Below are 18,226 nucleotides of genomic sequence, written 5' to 3' on the forward strand. Positions count from 1 at the left end.
ATATGAGAATTTGAAATAATACCAAGAGGTTACCCAGCATCTTTGTTTTCAGTGTCCAGAGTTTGTAAAATCCAGTTTATTAGAAATTTTACATGAGAGCATAGAGAGCTCTATGGGGTGTGGTCACAAAGCAGGGGTTTTTGTTTTTTGAGTGTGTGTGTGTGTGTGTGTGTGTGTGAGAGAGAGAGAGAGAGAGAGAGAGAAAGCAGTCATTCATGGTTTCTCACAGCTTAGCTATGGTGTCACGTAGACCAGGGAGTGCTCAAGACCTTGGCCATCAGTAGGCTTCATATATTATATCCAGGCTCGTCTTCTGTTTGAGCTGAGTTCCCAGACTGGTTTCTGATCCAAGTTATCATCTTATGGCCCCAGGTGACAGGGTATGTAGGGCACAGCCCTATGCCAGATACCTCCCCTGCCTCTATCATGTCACATGTCCACACCCAGCTCAGCATGGCTCTGCACCAGGCAGGCCACATGGGCAGGATCCCAACCGGGCTGGGGCAGGACAGTCCAGGGAGGAGGCAAAATCCAATGTCCAAGGGCAATGTTATGTTACCTGCGGCCAGTTTGTCGGGGGCTCTTACAAGGGTAGCAGAGTAGACCACTGACAGATAAAACCCAACAAAGAGGGATTTAGGCTGAGGTGTTCTTTAGGAATCAGGCAGGGAGTCAAGACACATAGTGTGGTCTGTCCACAGCAGACAGAGCCTTGATCATTGGCTGGCGTTTGGAGTCTTGGTTCTAGAACTAGGATGCAACTGGGAGAAGCAAGGGCAAGGTCCCTAAGTGTAGGGATCAGGATCCCTGGACAGGTGACTAATTTGTGTTTGACTAATCATGATAACTTTCATATCCATCTGAAATCTAGGACTTCATAAATGTGTGAGACATTTATTCAGGCATCCTATAAGTAGTGTGCGGTTTCCATCTTTCCTTGTAAAATCCCTCCAATAGGGATTGAAGGTACTTCCCAGAGCTTAAGGTGCCTTGGGATTTGGGTAAGGATCCTAAACATGCCAACTTTAATTTTCAAAGACCACAGTTTCTGCCAAAATGAATCTCTGTGACTCTCTTACCTGAACCTTAACAAAGGGAGCCATTCAGTAGTTATAAAAATGAAGAAATAACAGGCCATTCACAGTAGCCACATGCGTCACACATTCCTGTGTATCAGCCACCTCTTTGTCACGGAACTGTAAGCTCAGTCGCTACCTCCATGGGAGAGTTCTAGACACAAAACGATATAAAAACATAGGTTTTTCCATACAATTCTGCAAAATAAAATTCTATGATTCTTTGTGGCAAATTCCAGGTATGAAATGGCAAATGAATTTGATCAGCAATTAACCTGGAGCTTGGAAACTTCCATCTGATCTTTTCGTCACATGCAGGGAAAAGCAACAGCAGCAATCTTATTATCAATGTTATACAAACAGTCCATTCTTGATGTCATGGAAAGGTGTTCTGTAGTACCGGAATTTTAGTGCTTAGATAAGCTTCGTATTACTTGAATCCAGCAGTACTTTACCTAGCATACAGGAAACCTCATAACTTCCAGAAATGGCAATTTTCGGTGAATGCCATAAGACCATTTGACTATAAGTCAAATTAATGTCATTGAAACAGGCCTGCTCCCACTTCAGTAGCCGTTGAGGTTTCTCCCTGCTTCTGTTCCCCAGTTTTGTTGAGAGCGTAATTGACATAAAACATTTTTTAGTTTGGGGTATACAGCATGATTTGATGATACATATCGTGTGTGTGTGTGTGTGTGTGTGTGTGTGTGTGTGTGTGTGTGTGTGGTGTGTTATTGCAAAATGATCATCATGGTAAGTTTAGTTAATGTCAATCCCCTTACATAGTTACAATTTTCTTTTCTTGTGATCAGAACTTTTAAGATCTGCTGTCTTTGCAACTTTCAAAGAGATGTGTTGCCAAAAGTCTCTAGTCTTCTTGGACTTACTATAAGAATCAAAGATATAATAAAATAATTTCGAGACAGCATGCAGAGAAGGCTCATCCTGTTGGTGAGGGTCAAGTTCTAGGGTCAAGGAATAAACTTCAGCTACCCTCTTTTCCCATGCTCTCCCCGGCTGGTATTCAGCTATGTTAGCTGCATTCAAGTACGTATGCCCCAATTCCATCACTTCTCTAGCGGTTCCCTCCTTTCCACTGAGACATTTGGGGCCCAGAGGGTGCAGATTAGCCCATGGCTGCAAGGCTACTTAATTCAGAGCTAAGGCTTCTCAGTCCCAGGCCAGTTTCTTCTTGCCAATATATTAAGAAGTGTTTCATTGAAATAATTCCAGAAATGAGTGTTTTAACAAAAATTCAAATGAAGGAGAGTTAAGATTCCTGTATTGAGCTGGATGGAGTATATGATGTCATGGAAAGAGGCCCAGATGGGAATCCGAAGACGTGAATACTAAGTCTGATTCCTTCATTTACTGGCCCCATGGCCTTGGGTAGCTTACCTACTTTGAATATTTATTTCTTTTTTGGTGAAATGGGAAAAATGCTACCTATCCTGCTTACTTACTTAGAGTTGACAGAAAAATCTAAATGGGAAAACACTTCATAAACTGTAAGGTATTATTATCAAGTGATTTTTGGTATTTTGAAATCAGATTATGTGATTATCTGACCAAAGAGATACTATTCTTCTTTTCTTTATTCTTATGAGGAAACTCTGAAAGAGAAATCCAGGTTGGGGCAACCTGCATGTATAAAACTTGGCAATAATGTCACTGTTCTGGATAAAAGGAGTATTCAGACATCTAAGTATTCTAAATCAATACATTTTCCAACAACAGACATAGAGTTTATCTTCCTTTTTTAAAAGTAAAAAATATACAACAGCCTAACAAGAATGTTCTAGCAATGAAAGAAAACTGGACTATGAGATTAAACAAAAATTTTAATATTCTGATAAAAGATTATTATTTTCTTGCTACATAATAGAGCCAATGGATGTTTGTTTGGGAAGAAATGAATATTGCGGTGGCCATTTGTTTTTGACTGGAGTGTTCTTAATCAGGGAAAACCTTGTCTTTTTCCCTGACAGACATCGATGGCTTAGAGAGCAGTGCGATTGGGGGCCAGCTGATGGCCTCAGCTTCTACCGAGTCCCCTTTCACCCAGGGCAGGAGAATTGATGACTCCACAGTGGCAGGTAATGACTTGGGTCTTGAGTTTATGAATATGCATGTGTCACGTATGTTACCAGCAGTTAAAGCATTAAGTGGCAGCTTTGTGTGCTGACGTAGATGAATTAACGTCTTATCCTGTCAGAAAAAGTGTGCCTGATGGAAGTTACTTTGCAATGTCTTGCTGATGACGCAACATTCATTATTTATAAACACACAAATGTTTAATGTAAAATGCAATCCAATAGCCATTAAATTATATTTCCAGTAGCAGAATGCCTCACAATTCAGGCTTGCTATTTGGATGGTCAGGAGATCCCGTGCCGCTCCCTGCCAGGTTGTTTCTGCCTCTGGAAAGTGATGCCTCCACCCTTTCACGTTCCAGGTGTGGCATTTGCTCGCTACATTCTGGTGGGCTGCTGGAAGAACCTCATCGATACTTTATCAACCCCGCTGACTGGCCGGATGGCAGGAAGCTCCAAAGGGTTGGCCTTCATTCTGGGAGCTGAAGGAGTCAAGGAGCAGAACCAAAAGGAGCGTGATGCCATCTGCATGAGCCTCGATGGGCTGCGGAAAGCGGCGCGGCTGAGCTGTGCTCTAGGTACCAGAGGGAGTGACGTCCCCTGATGCGTGACCTGAGGGGCATCCCTGAGGAGTGCTTGGGGCATGGCCTAGACTTGGCCTTCCAAGTCTTCTGGAAGGGCCCTGTTGGTAAGTGGTTGGAGAAGAGACTCAGTGAGCTGCGATCGTTTGTTGTCTCTGTAGGAGTTGCGGCTAACTGCGCCTCAGCCCTTGCCCAGATGGCAGCTGCCTCCTGTGTCCAGGAAGAAAAAGAGGAAAAGGAAGTCCAAGAACCCAGTGATGCCATAGCCCAAGGTAACCACCGAAGGGCCAGAATCCACCTGGCGCCTTCTGTGCCATCTGCACACACCTGCACATGTGAGCAGATCCCTGTCCCGGATCCTTGAGGCATGCACAGCCTATGTTTGCCGCCAGTCACGAAGTCCCTGTCTGGATCCATCCAGATTCCAGGTGTGGCTCTCTTTGACACAGCTGACCCTGCAGAGCGCCTCTGTAGATCCCTTTAGAGATAATAGACATCCTGGCCCTTGCTGACTCGGAAAGTGCTCATGGCTGCTCACAGGAGTCCTCTGGGACACCAGAGGCCTGCTTGGCCGAGCTGTTCGTTCTTCTGTCCTCATCTGGCCACATGCTTTGGCACTGCACAGAGTACCCATCTGAAGACTCCTCAGGTCCTAGCAGGGAAAGGCAGAACAGCCAGTTTTCTGAAGAGGGAAATCAAATGGAGGAAATCCCCAAGAGAGGCTTCAGGAAAAGTTTGTTCTTGTAAGAGAAAAACCTGAGCTTTGTGAACTCCCGAAAGAGTTGATTTTTAACTTGTGAAAATCGGTTAGCCAATGAAGTGGATGATTAGTATATATACTTGATATGCACAACCATAAATTACATAAAAATCCTTACATTTAAAGTTCTTAAAAAATTATAAAACCAGAATTGATGTCCTAGTTATATACAAATAAAATCAGTATCACAGCCATACGACAAAAACACTTGGCTAAAACTCAGTTTGCCTCTCACAGCAGGAATATGGTTTGACTCCTCTGAAGTGAGCGTGCTGTGTTTCTAGACTCCAGACCATCCTTCACATATCCCACTGGACCCATATTCCAATGAGTTGATACCTTTATTCATGGAGGATGTTGACATTGGGCCTTGCCTTGGCATTTTGCATAATTGACATATTAAGTTACCCTCTGCATCCTTTCTCATTAGTTATCTACAATTTAAAAAGTGTTATTTGAAGATCACAAATATAAACAAATTCAGGAAATGAAATGATCTGATGATCATGGGCTCAGAGCATATATATGTATACATATATTTTAGATGATCATCACCATGAACCTGTGATGTTAAATAAACCTCAGAGAACTCACAGATTACCAGGAATTTTGTCTTATCAGTGTAACACATGGGTGGGGAAGGTCTCGGGCGCAAACAGCTTTAGCTGGGGTAAAGAACCCCATCCACCTTGTGAGGCTGCCAAACTGGGCTCACCAGCATCCGAGGGGCTGACGGCTGTGTAGCTTGGACACTGAACCACAGAGATGTGCTGTTGAGGACCTGGCTGCCAGTGCCATCAAGTGACATCTGCTGTTTCCCTTTTGCTCTTGCATGGCAACCCATTCTCTCCTTTTTATCCCTTCTCTCTTATCCTTCTCTGGCCCTGTCTTGGACCATTACATTAATGAATGTCTTTCCGGCATAGTGAAACTGAAGGTAGAGCAGAAACTGGAGCAGATCGGGAAGCTGCAGGGGGTCTGGCTGCACACCGCCCACGTCCTGTGCATGGATGCCATCCTCAGCGTAGGCCTGGAGATGGGAAGCCACAATCCGGACTGCTGGCCCCACGTGTTCAGGTGCATGATGATCCCCCAACCCCGATCAGTTACAGTAAGGCAGAAGCAGCAATGATCTCTCCACAGTCCTCACGAGACTAAGACAAAAAGCATGTCTTGCAGGCATTGGCTTTGGGCTGATCTGGGACAGAGAAGCAGTGTCCATGGTGCCGGCATGGGGCAGGGGACAGGGGCCAGGCTGTCTCCTCACTGCTTCCTCAGTGCACGCCTGATGCCTTGCACTGAGCTCCATTCTGGAAGAGCAGCGGTGGGGCAGACAAGGGCAGGACCCAGGCACCTAGACCTCACCCAGAGCCCCAGCCAAATCTGGGTTCAGTTTGATGCCCTCAAAGCAAATATAGTTCTAAGTGTTGGGTTTCAAAGAGAGAAGCATGCAGGTCGTTCAAGGATTGCAAACCCCGTCTTGGGGGGAACATGTGAAAGAGCCAGTATGAATCAGCCTGGAACAAATGGGTTTCAGCGTGGGAGCTGGTGTCCTACTGCTCTTCGTTGTGCTCACAGGCAAAATAGGAAAAAGAAAATGACTTAAATTGCACCAGAGCATTTTATAGGGAATCAAAAAATTGCCTGAGCATAGAACACAAAGTGGGTTATCCGGGATGATCTTTATCAGTCACTGGACTTCTCTGGGTTACTGGGCCTCTTATGAACCATCTTAGCCCCAGGGTCTGTTGGGCACGAACAGTTTGGAAGTTGGCAGCTATCCCCTACATTGTGATGCTTCTCTGGGTTTGCCACGATCAGGGTGCGAACCCAGCACCAGCACTAGATGCCTTTGAGGCCAGTCGGGACATGGCTGAGCAGAGCCCTTGAGAGTGGGCCCAGTGTGTCCAGCGGGCCTGCCAGGCACATGCACACTCCGGCTGGGATCCTAAAGAAGGGCTTCCCAAGTCCTCATCAGAGCACTAGAGAGAAGCAGAGAGGGCCCCCTGGGAAAACTCCCTCAGGCAGCCCAAGTCCAAATAAGCCAGTAAACCGGACGGGATGGAACTGGACGAACAGGGCTTCTGTTACCCACCTTTCCTCCCAGCACGGAAGGCAGTCTGAGGAATCCTTACCCCACTTCCAAGTCATCTGGTCCAAATCAAAAAAAGAAAAATAATATGGATAGTGAGGGGGGAGAGGGAGAGGTTGCTCTGATAAGAGAAGAAAGGAAATTGGGGAGAGGGGGGACGGCAAAGCTGGGTGGGGTTCCTTTCTCTCACTGTGGGATTTACAGAGCTGGCCTGCTGAGCTACGCGACCTAACATCTGTCTGTCTGCGCCTCTGTCTAGGGTCTGTGAGTACGTAGGCACGCTGGAGCACACACATTTCAGCGACGGCACCTCTCAGCCGCCTCTGACCATCAGCCAGCCCCAGAAGGCGTCAGGGGGCTCCGGACTCCTCGGCGACCCAGAGTGTGAGGGCTCGGCCCCAGAGCAGAGCCTAGAGCCCGAGAGCTCCCTGAGCGCAGCCCCCGTCATCCAGCCCCTCTCCATCCAAGAGCTGGTCAGGGAAGGCAGCCGAGGCCGGGCCTCTGACTTCCGCGGGGGCAGCCTCATGACCGGGAGCAGTGCCGCCAAGGCCGTGCTCACGCTGTCCACCCAGGCGGACAGGTAAGAGTGCCCTGGGGTCTTCATACCTCAGAGGAGTGCTCCCTGCAGAGCACCAGTGGGCAACACCACACCCATGTCTCTCCTCTCAAATCACTCCCAGGACAACTAGATGTGTTGGGTTGGCCAGTCATTTAAGCCTCTTTTTTCATTTTTTTCAAACATACCTCTGTCTCCCATCAGGCCCCACACTTAAAATGAACTGCTGTCTGTTGATTAAGAGCAGAGACCCGGAGGCGGGTTCCCTGGGGCTAGTGCCCTGCACGTAAACTCTGGGATCTTGGGCAGGTTCGCCCCCCAGGGCCCTGACTGCCTCACCTCAAATAAGGCCATAAAGTCAGCCTCTCTCAGGGCGGTCATAAGGTTAAATTAATTACTACATTTGAAGCACTTAAGACAGAGCTTGATAAATTGTAAAAATCCATTATTTTTTTTTAAGATTTTATTGATTTATTTATTTGACAGAGAGAGAAAACAGAAGCAGGGGGTACCGGCAGGCAGAGGGAGAGGGAGAAGCAGGCTCCGTGCCGAGCAAGGAGGCTGACTCAGGGCTGGATCCCAGGATGCTGGGCTCATAACCCGAGCTGAAAGCAGATGCTTAACTGACTGAGCCACCCAGGTGTCACCAAAAACCCATTATTCTTATGATAGTTATTATCTATATCCCACACCTAAGGGGGTGATATATTCTTTAACCATATTGAGGTTGAAAGGAAAAACTCAATAACCCCAGCCCCAAGCGGCAACACCTCCTGATGTTGAACCTGCTGCTGGTCATCACGTCACATGTCATCCTACCACACTGCACTGTCCACACTGGGTCATTGTGCCCCCAGCCCCAGGGCAGTGAAGTTTATACAGGGAGCCCGAGGCCGGGGAGTGGGAAAGAAAAACAGCACTCACGGGGGCTCAGAACACCTGAGTTCTTTCCTGGCTTTGACACTAATCAACTACAAGGTCATGTCTGCATAAAGAGTTATGCTGAGACTCCGTGCAGTGTTCTCTTTTCCCAGCTTATCCAACAAGGTGGCTGGGAAAGTGTGCTGGTATCTGGAAAGTAGTATGCAAGCATCCAGCGGGGCATAATATTCATTGCTCTTCTTTTACTAGCAACGAGAGAGAAGAAATGGTTAATAGGACGCAGACACTAAATGACATTAAAATTGGATTTACAAAAATAGCAAGGAAAAAGTCTTTGTTTCCATCATTTGTGAATGCTTAACCTACTAATTCCCATCTTAAAAATCTGTACATCTCATATAACCTCTTCAAAAGGGACTCTGTATTCAATTCCTGTTGGAGACCCTCTCCCTTGCTCAGCATGTGACAGCCCACGGGGCTGCTTGCCCTTCTGATGTAAGCACAGATTTGGTGGGCAAGCAGCAGATGACTGAAGAGCAGTGAAAGGCCAGCCATAGAAACCCACATCGGATGCCAGCCTTCTGAATTCCAGCGAGCCTCAGCTCCTCCTCCAAGCCCTGCTACCTGTGTTCCCCTCCTCCTTCTGCTAGAAATGTCTGCGCCCAGCAGAGTAGAAAACAGAAGGAACCTGCGAGGTTCATTATGTTAGGGAATATTTGTTCTTTTAGTAGCTACTTGAGCTCCCACTGCGTGCAGGGTGCTGGGTGTATGAGTCAGAGGCAATAATTAAACTGGGCCCACCCCCAGGGGGCTTACAGGTTTGGGTGTACTTTGGTTTTGTATCCTTCTGAAGACCAAACCCAACATTAGACTCATCAATCGTAGCCCAGCAAAAGACTTGATTGACTTAATGGGTTTTTCTATCACATGTATGAAGCTAAAACTAATTTTAAGGATTCCATTCCCAGTTACTCAGTTTTAGGGGGTGATGCTTTGCCAAGTTTCAGCTTCTTGCCAAATGTTTTATGAGTGCCCAGCATGGCTGAGCTACGCCATGCGGAAACAAAGATTTCTTTTTTAATGGTCTGTGCCCTTTATATGAAAGTCTCCTAGTTTGAGCAGACTTATACACAGTAATAATAGGTAGAGAAGCATAACGCACATTTCTTTACAGTTTTACACATTTTCATTACTCACAGTTAACAAAATTACCATCATCACTCTACCACAAAGACTTGGTGGAATTGTTCCCAAGTAAAAAATCTGTTTCTTTCCTCCAGGCTCTTCGAAGATGCCACGGACAAATTGAACCTGATGGCTTTGGGGGGGTTCCTCTACCAGCTGAAGAAAGCGTCCCAGTCCCAGCTCTTCCATTCTGTTACAGATACAGTGGATTACTCTCTGGCCATGCCAGGTAATTCTTTCCCAGAAGAACCATGCCATGAGATCAGGAGGAAGCAGCCCAGATCTCTGAAAGCAGAGGCCCACCTGAAGACTTGAATCCCCATTCTCATCACACATGGTCACCCTGGCTAAGATCTAGTGCAGATTTGTCATCAGTTTTCAGGCATGCTGGGAGAAATGCTGCTGCGGCCAGTGCTGCCCCTCTTCCCACTGGAACTGTGCCGGGTGGTTCTGCAAAGTTTTATGCTTGAGATAGAGAAAATTATGTGGCTACTCAGGGTGCAGGTAGTTCCCATGAGGGTGGGACCCCCTTCCCCGTATCACAAGCCATGTCTCTTGTTTCATTCAATTCAGCTGCTTGCAGAAGCAGCTCCTGATTCCACAAGAGGCTGAGGGGAGAGAAGAGTGGAAGGGGGAGAAGCTGCTTGCTACTCTTAGAAAAACTGCTGTCGAGGCACATCCCTAATGATAGGTCAATGTCACTGTCTTCACTGATGAGGACCTTGAAGGGAGCACAGTTGTAATGAGCTGCCCAAGGGTCCCAAGCGGGTGGTAGGCTGCTCACAGATGCAATGGTCCATCAGTAGCCAAGGTTGTTGTGCCAAAACAGTGAGCCTCTGTCCTGATGAGTCTGGGCAGGGGCACAGAACTACATGCTGGGGACACACTGTACCAGCAAGCTGGATCATATAGCCTCTTGAGGTCCCATCTTTAGGGATCTTAAGTTCTAAGTGCATGCATTTGGCCTTTTGACCCTTACTGCAGATTCTGATTTGAGAAGCACAGTCCTTTCCCTGCTAGTTTTTAATAGACTTTAAAACCTTAGCTCTGTAACGCCAACTTCCCAGACCCCTCGAACTTCCAGAACAGCCCTAGACTTGGGGGCCACCTTCAAAGTGTTTGGGGTTGAAAAATCAGCAAGCTCTCATCTTACCAAAAAGCAAGGAGCAGGGTTAGGAAGAGGCAGCTGGGAGGAGGAGGCATTTGCTTTGGGATGAATCAGATAGGAGTTAAAATGCTGTGTCCATCTTTTCCAGCTACACTCTCTTAGGTGAGTTGGTAATAATATTACTGTCATTTTGAAGTTTATCTGCTATGGCAATATTAATTAGAAAGGAGCAATCTGGTTGCAAGAGCAAGATAATGATCAGCATTTTGTAGGCAATGTAGGAGAAGCAGTAGGACATGAGGAAGAAGAAAGTGATGAAAAGGGAGAAGACCAAGGTGACAGGGCAGAGCAGTAGCAAAAGATCGGAGGAGGTGAGGATTACACTGAAGCAAGACAGAGCAGGTTCAACAAGCATGTCCTTGAGTAGAAAGGGGCCTGACCTGCTTGGTAAGCACTTCAGGGGTGCCATTAAGGGTTGGCAAAGTGGATGACACAGTGACAGCAGTAATGCTAATGGCTAACAGCAGGGGGTGTTTAGTATGTGCCCAGCCCTGTGATAGACACTTTGTGAGGATCTCCATATTTAATCCTTGAAGAGGTAAGTGCTGATAGCCCCACTTTTACACGAAATGTAGCCTAGAGAGAGAAAGTCCTGGTCCAACAAAGCCTAGCTACTAAATGGTGCAGCCAGGAGTTGAGCCCAGGCAGTCTGAGTCCCAACCCATCCTACTTAACCACCAGGCCATTCCCCCTTCTCCACAAACAGTGCTCACGCTTGTCCCGGCAGGCCCTGGGAATATGGCGGCCCATAGGAGAGGTGCTGAGTGAACCCCCTCGTCCCTCCTGAACCCTGGGTCCTCTCCTCCCTCAGTTGGCCCGCATTGACTAATCCTACCACCCTGAGTATTTTTCATCCCCTTTGATTTTCATCCTCTCTCTGCTTGAGAACAGGCCGAACTACCCCTGTGTTTGGGCTTTATGGCTTTTATGGTCTTGCCTTCTTCTAGGAGAAGTTAAATCGACCCAAGACCGGAAGAGCGCCCTCCACCTCTTCCGCCTCGGCGACGCCATGCTGAGGATCGTGCGGAGCAAGTCGCGGCCGCTGCTCCACGTGATGCGCTGCTGGAGCCTCGTGGCCCCACACCTGGTGGAGGTGAGCCCCTGCAGCTGAGCCCTCACGGGACTTGCCATGCGGGGTGGGCTGAAGAGCGTCGTGGCCTCGGAGCAAGGCTAAGGTTCCCAACTCCCCCCCCCCCCCTCCCCGCAACCCGGGCACAAACATCACAGGTCTCCAAACGACATCTGGGCATCTAGAGAATCACCCCAAAGGGCAGTCCCACCCTGGTTTTGCCCCAATCTTTCTTTACAGTCGCGTGACTTGGTGAAGTACTTCCCATAGCTGGCTTTCCGATCTTTATGCTTTACTTTCAGCCTGAGGCTGGAGTTTCACTTTTATTTTTTATTTTTTGTTTTTTGTTTCTTTTAAGATTTTATTTATTGATTTGACAGACAGAGATCACAAGTAGGCAGAGAGGCAGGCAGAGAGAGAGGAGGAAGCAGGCTCCCTGCTGAGCAGGGAGCCCAATGCCGGGCCTGATCCTAGGACCCTGAGATCATGACCTGAGCACAAGGCAGAGGCTTAACCCACGGAGCCACTCAGGCACCCCAGGAGTTTCACTTTTACACATGATTATGTATAAAGAAAATGCCTCTTGTTCTGCCAGTCTCTCTTTTCTGAGAGCTAAATGTACTCTGGGAAGTACCCTGTAAATAGGTGAACCATATGCCCTAGTTTTCCCAACAAAATTAATGTTAGGACCCCTTTCACTCTCATACAAAGTAGTGCATGCCTTAAATTATATCCTATGAACTAAGCATTTCAGTACATAACGACTGGCTCCTTCTCAGTTGGTGGGAAAATTATTGCCTCCTTTTTCAGTAATCGTTTCAGTAATCGTTCAGTAATCATTTCAAAAAACGATTCTTATTAGTTCTTCAGTGTTAATCTGGCAGAGTTACATCACCAAATAAAGTGTTTTGTGGAACTTAATTCACTAAACTGAGAACATTCTAGTAAAGAAAAGGGATAGAAAATCACAACTTAGTCATGGAAAAACAGGGTTTATGACTTATCTGTTAAACAACAACCAACCACCCGCAAAATCTGGCCACATAAAACAACAACCATTTATTTAGCTCCTGATACTGTGGTTCAGGTATCTGAGCTGGCTTGAGCTAGGCTTGGCTGAGCTCTTCTTGCCTCACTTGTACACCTGTCGTCAGCTGGTTCATGATAGCCTTGACTAGGAGGGCTGGACATGGGGGCCTCTCCTCATGGTGTCTCTCCCTTCAGCAGACTAGCCCTGGCTCATTCACGTGGTATTCTTAGGATTCCCAAGAAAAGTGAGAGGGCAAACCCCAAATCAGAGCAACTTTCCAGTTCTCTACTGATACATGTTTGGTATTTTTCCTTTGTCCAAAGCAGATCTCACATCCAAGCCCAAGGTCAGTGAGAGAGAGGGTTCCACAAGGGCATGCATACAAAGATGTGAGCCAGTTAGACCATCCTGGGGGCAACTGGCCCACTTCCTTGAGGGACAGGTGACACCTCTGATCATATTCAGAACATGGCTAAAATGAGACCATAGGCAGTTCCCCCACTAGCTTCCAGTGTATTTATAGTCCTTGTGTTCTTTACCACCCAAGAAAACTGTCATGTTACAAGAAGAAAAATGAAAAGAAAATTACTAGAAAGTCTCATTTTTTTTCCAAAATATTAAGGTGAAACTAGAGTTGTGTGTGATCTTTAGTTAAATTATTAAAAATTTAACTTTAGGGGCGCCTGGGTGGCTCAGTGGGTTAGACCCTCTGCCTTCGGCTCGGGTCATGATCTCGGGGTCCTGGGATCGAGCCCCGCGTCGGGCTCTCTGCTCAGCAGGGAGCCTGCTTCCCCCTCTCTCTGCCTGCCTCTCTGTCTGCCTGTGATCTCTGTCTGTCAAATAAATAAATAAAATCTTTTAAAAAAAATTAACTTTAGTGTGCTGTTCATCTATACTTATTCCTTGGAGTTATTTTTCTTTTCATTTATTTATTTATTTTTACGTCAACAGAATTGCTGCTTCTTCTACCTCCCCACAACGAAGTGGGTTAGGAGTTTAAGAGACCAATTTCTTGCTTCGTAAAGTCCTGATGGTGTTCTACTCTCCCTTGGATTTTGCAGGCCGCCTGCCATAAGGAAAGGCACGTGTCTCAGAAGGCTGTTTCCTTCATCCATGATATACTGACAGAGGTTCTCACTGACTGGAATGAGCCACCTCATTTTCACTTTAATGAAGCACTTTTCCGACCTTTTGAGCGTATCATGCAGCTGGAGTTGTGTGATGAGGACGTCCAAGACCAGGTCAGTGGCGTGTGGAAGTCAGCATCGCCAGCATCAGAGCCGGCCCCTCCTGAGCGCCCTGGCCAGCCCTGCTCTATGGTCTTTGCATGGTTCATCTTTCCAGTAATCCTTTGTGGAATCCGTGACAGGGAGGCCAAGCAATTTAGCTGATGATACGTGGTTCATGATTAGTGGAACCGGGGTTTGAACCTAGGCAATCTAGCTGCACCAGTGCATACTTCGATATACCTAACCCATACTCTTTCATCACTACAGTACCTCTGCCAGGAGACAGACAGTAAGGAAACTGTTTACTTCATATCATAATGGTGGGCTAGGAAATCATAATTCAGGGCTCTGCCTCTGAAACCTACCAAAAAGGTCGAATAAAGGTTTAAAAATTCCTTGTAAATGCATTGACCCTTTCTGGCAAGAAAGGCAAGAGTACTAATGTGTCCAAAACTAAGTAACCATGGGAAGTCAGAGCACTAAGTAGAGTCCTAAGCCTGCCTTTGCCATGAGGGAATTTGCCATTGGGTGAAACAGAGGTCTGCTTAGCACCTCCTTGAGGCCACAGGAATAGGAGATCAATCTCAGGGCAAACTGTGTAAGACTGGTGTTCATTCAGGGCAAAGTTGAATTCAAAATGAACCCAATACCACCCTCCTGTGGATAGTAGCAGCCTCTCTTTAACATTGGCTCTTCATAGAGACTAAAACACAAACAAACAAGGAAAAAAAAAAAACTCTACAGGATTTAAATTTACAAGCTATCCCTTCTAGCAGGTCAGCGTATGAAATTACACCACCTTTGTAGTCTGAATAACTTTATACAGGCATGATACAAAAGCAACAGAAATTCCCCCAGAGGAACTCATTTCAACTTGGGCCATAAAAGAATCCCACAAATAAAGTTCCCAGATATGTGAGTTCACAGTATTTCCAAAATATTACAAAACACACAGGGAGACAAGGCAATACTCAGAGCAAGCTGCTGAAATAACAGATGGTACAGTCAGGACTGAAAAGAGTTGAAATGTTGGTATCCTTCCTGCAAAATATTAAATAGGAATGTAAAGTAAGTTTAATGAAACAAAAGAAAGCAAAATGAAAAGTAAGTTAATGCCTAAAGACTAAGTTGGAAGATTTCCATCATAGTGAATTAAGTAGGTCAGATCAACTTTCCACAGGGAACAACCAGGAAAAGTTGGATAAAAAAAAATTTTTTTTCATCATTGTTAGATATTGGAACATAAGGCAATGAATAACTGAGGCCAATGTCTACAAGAAGAAGAATACCCAGAGTCTGTGCCTGGTGTTGGAGGTGACATTTCCTGAAAAGGGAATCCACTAATTTCAGAAAAGGATGTTGCAAGATTGAGAACTAACCAAAACTGGAATCTGGGGCCCACCAAGTCTGGTAACTTACAGACATCCTGGAACAGAACCATGAATAGAAAGGGACATATTAGGAAGAAGAGTGAAACTTAAATAGACTAATCATACCAGGAAATAATCCCCAACTTTAAATAATCCCAATCCCTAACATGAGATTAGATTATTTGCAAGTTCTGGGGCCTCTGCCCTAGCACAAAACAACTCTCTGACAGAAGATGACGTCATCCCAAGGATTCAAATTATTTCTTGATTTGCATATGTAGTGTCTACATTCAGTCAAAAATAATCAGGCTCATTAGGAAATAACACGTCACTGACAACAAAAAGAAAAACAATAAAAATAGATACACACACACACACACACACACACACACACACACACACACAATCACATGCTTAGCCAGGGATCCAGAGTCATCAGAGACAGACTTTAAAATAACTATGCTTCAATGTGTTCAGAAAGATTTAGAACTGGGAGTGCCTGGGTGGCTCAGTCAGTTAAGCAACTGCCTTCAGTTCAGGTCATGATCCTGGAGTCCCAGGATCGAGTCCCATATCAGGCTTCCTGCTCAACAGGGAGTCTGCTTCTCCCACTGACCTCTCTCCTCTCATGCTCTCTCTCTCATTCTCTCTCTCTCTCCCTTTCAAATAAATAAATAAAATCTTAAAAAAAAAAAAAAAAGACCACAGACCTGTACCCCTGGGGATAAAAAGATATTATATGTTTAAAAAAAATAAAATTTAAAAAAAAAAAAAAAAAGATTTAGAACTGGAGGGATTTGGGCTATGGCAGCATGAAAAAGTTAATGAAGCTACCTCACAAAAATCAAGTATAAAACAAGACAAAATTGTCAAAATCAATGGTTTCAGGTTTCTGGAAATTGACCAAGGGCAGACAACAAATTGAGCAGCATTTATGCTTAGAAATCCTTCTTGCCAGAACTTTGCTTAAGAACAATGGAAGTTTGTGACCTCTTGCCAAACACTGTCCCCATCACCCTTACTCTCAAGCTATTGGCTAGTATAGTAGTTTGACTAGTGTGAAGCTAACTTAGAAAATCAGCAGCTTTTCCACTATAAGGGACAGATTTAGTTTAAAGAAGACTTAGAGGGACACCTGGGTGGCTCAGTCAGTCAAGCCTTTGGCTCAGGTCATGATCCCAGGGTCCTGGGATCCAGCCCGGCATCGGGCTCTCTCAGCAGGAAACCTGCTTCTCCTTCTCTTTCTGCCACTCCCCCTGCTTGTGCTCGCTCTCTGTCTCTCCCTTGCTCTCTCAAATAAATAAATAAAATCTTTAAAAAGAAGAAGAAGGAGTAGTAGTAGTGAACAGGGGAAACTGCAATTTTGCTAGCCTAAGGTTATAGTGAGCAGTGATCAAATAAGAAATGTAACATGAGTCCCTGGAAACCAGAGACTTACAGAAAGACTAGATCGATTCCTCACGCATCTCTGGCTGAATGAAACATATGCATATGCACTATAGACCATACAAATCCCATCAGAAAGTAAAAAACAAGACCTGTCTAAACTTAGAATATTTTCCCCAACCTACACATGTGGATTGGTTGAGGAGGATGGAAGCCTTAAAGGCTCAAGTTGTCTGAGAACAATTTCTGCCCAAATCATCAGCTGACCCCTAACCTATTCAGACATGGGGAGGATTGTTAAATAGTAAATCTAAGACCTAAAAACAAAGAAACTGATCCAGACACACTGGCTCCTCACACATGGGAAGAGACAGATTTCACAGTATAAATCCAACCCCTTATTTAGGAAAAACAACAACAACAACAACAACTCAAAAATTAATCAGAATTCAGCATTGCCACAATATGTTATATAAAATGTTGACTTTTCAGCAAAGAAAAAGGAAAGGAAGAGGGGAGAAAGGAAAGGAAAGGGGAAAGGAGAGGAAGGAAGGGAAGGAGGGAAATGGAAATGGAAGGAAGGCAAAAAGGAAAGAAGGGAGGGAGAGAGGAAGGAGAGAGAGAGAAAGAGGAAGGAAGGATGGAAGGAAAAGGGAAGTCATTAAGGAAATGCAAATCAAAACCACAATGAGGTATCACTTCAGACCACCTAGGATGACTTCAGTAAAAAAGATAGTAAGGTTTCATGAGGATGTGGAGAAACTGGAACTTCCATATGCTACTAAATGCGCTGCCATGGAAAACAGTCTGGGAGTTCCTCAAAAGGTACATACCCAAGAAAAATGAAAACATATATCCATATGTTTGTGTCTAGATTTATACAGATATATGTTTTCATCTTTTTTACTGAAGTCATCCTAGGTGGTCTGAAGTGATATCTCATTGTGGTTTTGATTTTCATTTCCTTAATGACTAAAGATGTGGAGCCTCTTTTCACAAATACATATTTAATACTATTAAAATGGTCTTATTTACATCTGTCATTTTACTACTTCTTTTCCACATATAATGTGTTTATTGTTCCTCTGTTCCTCCTTTACTGCCTTCTTTTGTGTTAAACATATTTTTAGTGTATCATTTTGATTCCTCTCTTTTTAATTTATGTTTTGTGTTATTCTCAAGGCTGTTGTCCTAAGGATTAGAATATACATCTTCGACTTATCACAATATTCAAGTTAATAATGACTTAATTCTAGCAAAATATGGCAACTTTGCTTCTAATAGTTTCATTTTCTCCCCTTTCTTTTTGCTACGGCTATATACATCTTTATAGTTAATAAATTAAAAAATACAGTGTTAGAGTCAGTGTTTATGTAAACATTGCTTTTAAAATTAAAAAATATATTTACCCACACACCCATTTCTTCTTGTGAAACTGACTTAACTCTGTTGTTTTATCTCCTTTTAGTCTGAAGGAATTCCTTTAGTACTTCTTATAGGATAGGTCTATTGGCAAGAAATTCTATTATATCCATATAAATCTAGACACAAACATTCAGAGCAGCATTATTCATAACAGCCAGAATGTTGGAAACAACCTAAATTCCATTTGCTGATAAATGGATGAATGTGGTATTTCCACACAATAAAATACTATTCTGTAATAAAAAAAAAAAACAGTACTGATTTGTGCTACAGCATGAATGAAGCTTGGAAACATTACACTAAATTAAAAAAGCCAGTCACCAA

General features: G+C 44.8%; 1 protein-coding gene across 1 annotated transcript in view; it reads left to right on the top strand.

Annotated features, from left to right (window-relative positions):
- LOC111147693 (ARFGEF family member 3) overlaps positions 1 to 18,226 on the top strand; it is a 169,302-nt gene that overhangs the window by 118,680 nt on the left and 32,396 nt on the right. Inside the window, exons 15-22 of the mRNA XM_022503919.1 lie at positions 3,065 to 3,172; positions 3,532 to 3,747; positions 3,912 to 4,022; positions 5,437 to 5,587; positions 6,862 to 7,182; positions 9,321 to 9,454; positions 11,341 to 11,486; positions 13,554 to 13,733. Of these exons, the coding sequence (XP_022359627.1) occupies positions 3,065 to 3,172; positions 3,532 to 3,747; positions 3,912 to 4,022; positions 5,437 to 5,587; positions 6,862 to 7,182; positions 9,321 to 9,454; positions 11,341 to 11,486; positions 13,554 to 13,733 (1,367 nt within the window). The remainder of the gene's footprint in view (positions 1 to 3,064; positions 3,173 to 3,531; positions 3,748 to 3,911; positions 4,023 to 5,436; positions 5,588 to 6,861; positions 7,183 to 9,320; positions 9,455 to 11,340; positions 11,487 to 13,553; positions 13,734 to 18,226) is intronic.

Source organism: Enhydra lutris, unplaced genomic scaffold (assembly GCF_002288905.1).
Source record: "Enhydra lutris kenyoni isolate GAN:26980312 unplaced genomic scaffold, ASM228890v2 scaffoldscaffold17, whole genome shotgun sequence".
In the NCBI taxonomy this organism is placed as follows: domain Eukaryota; kingdom Metazoa; phylum Chordata; class Mammalia; order Carnivora; family Mustelidae; genus Enhydra; species Enhydra lutris.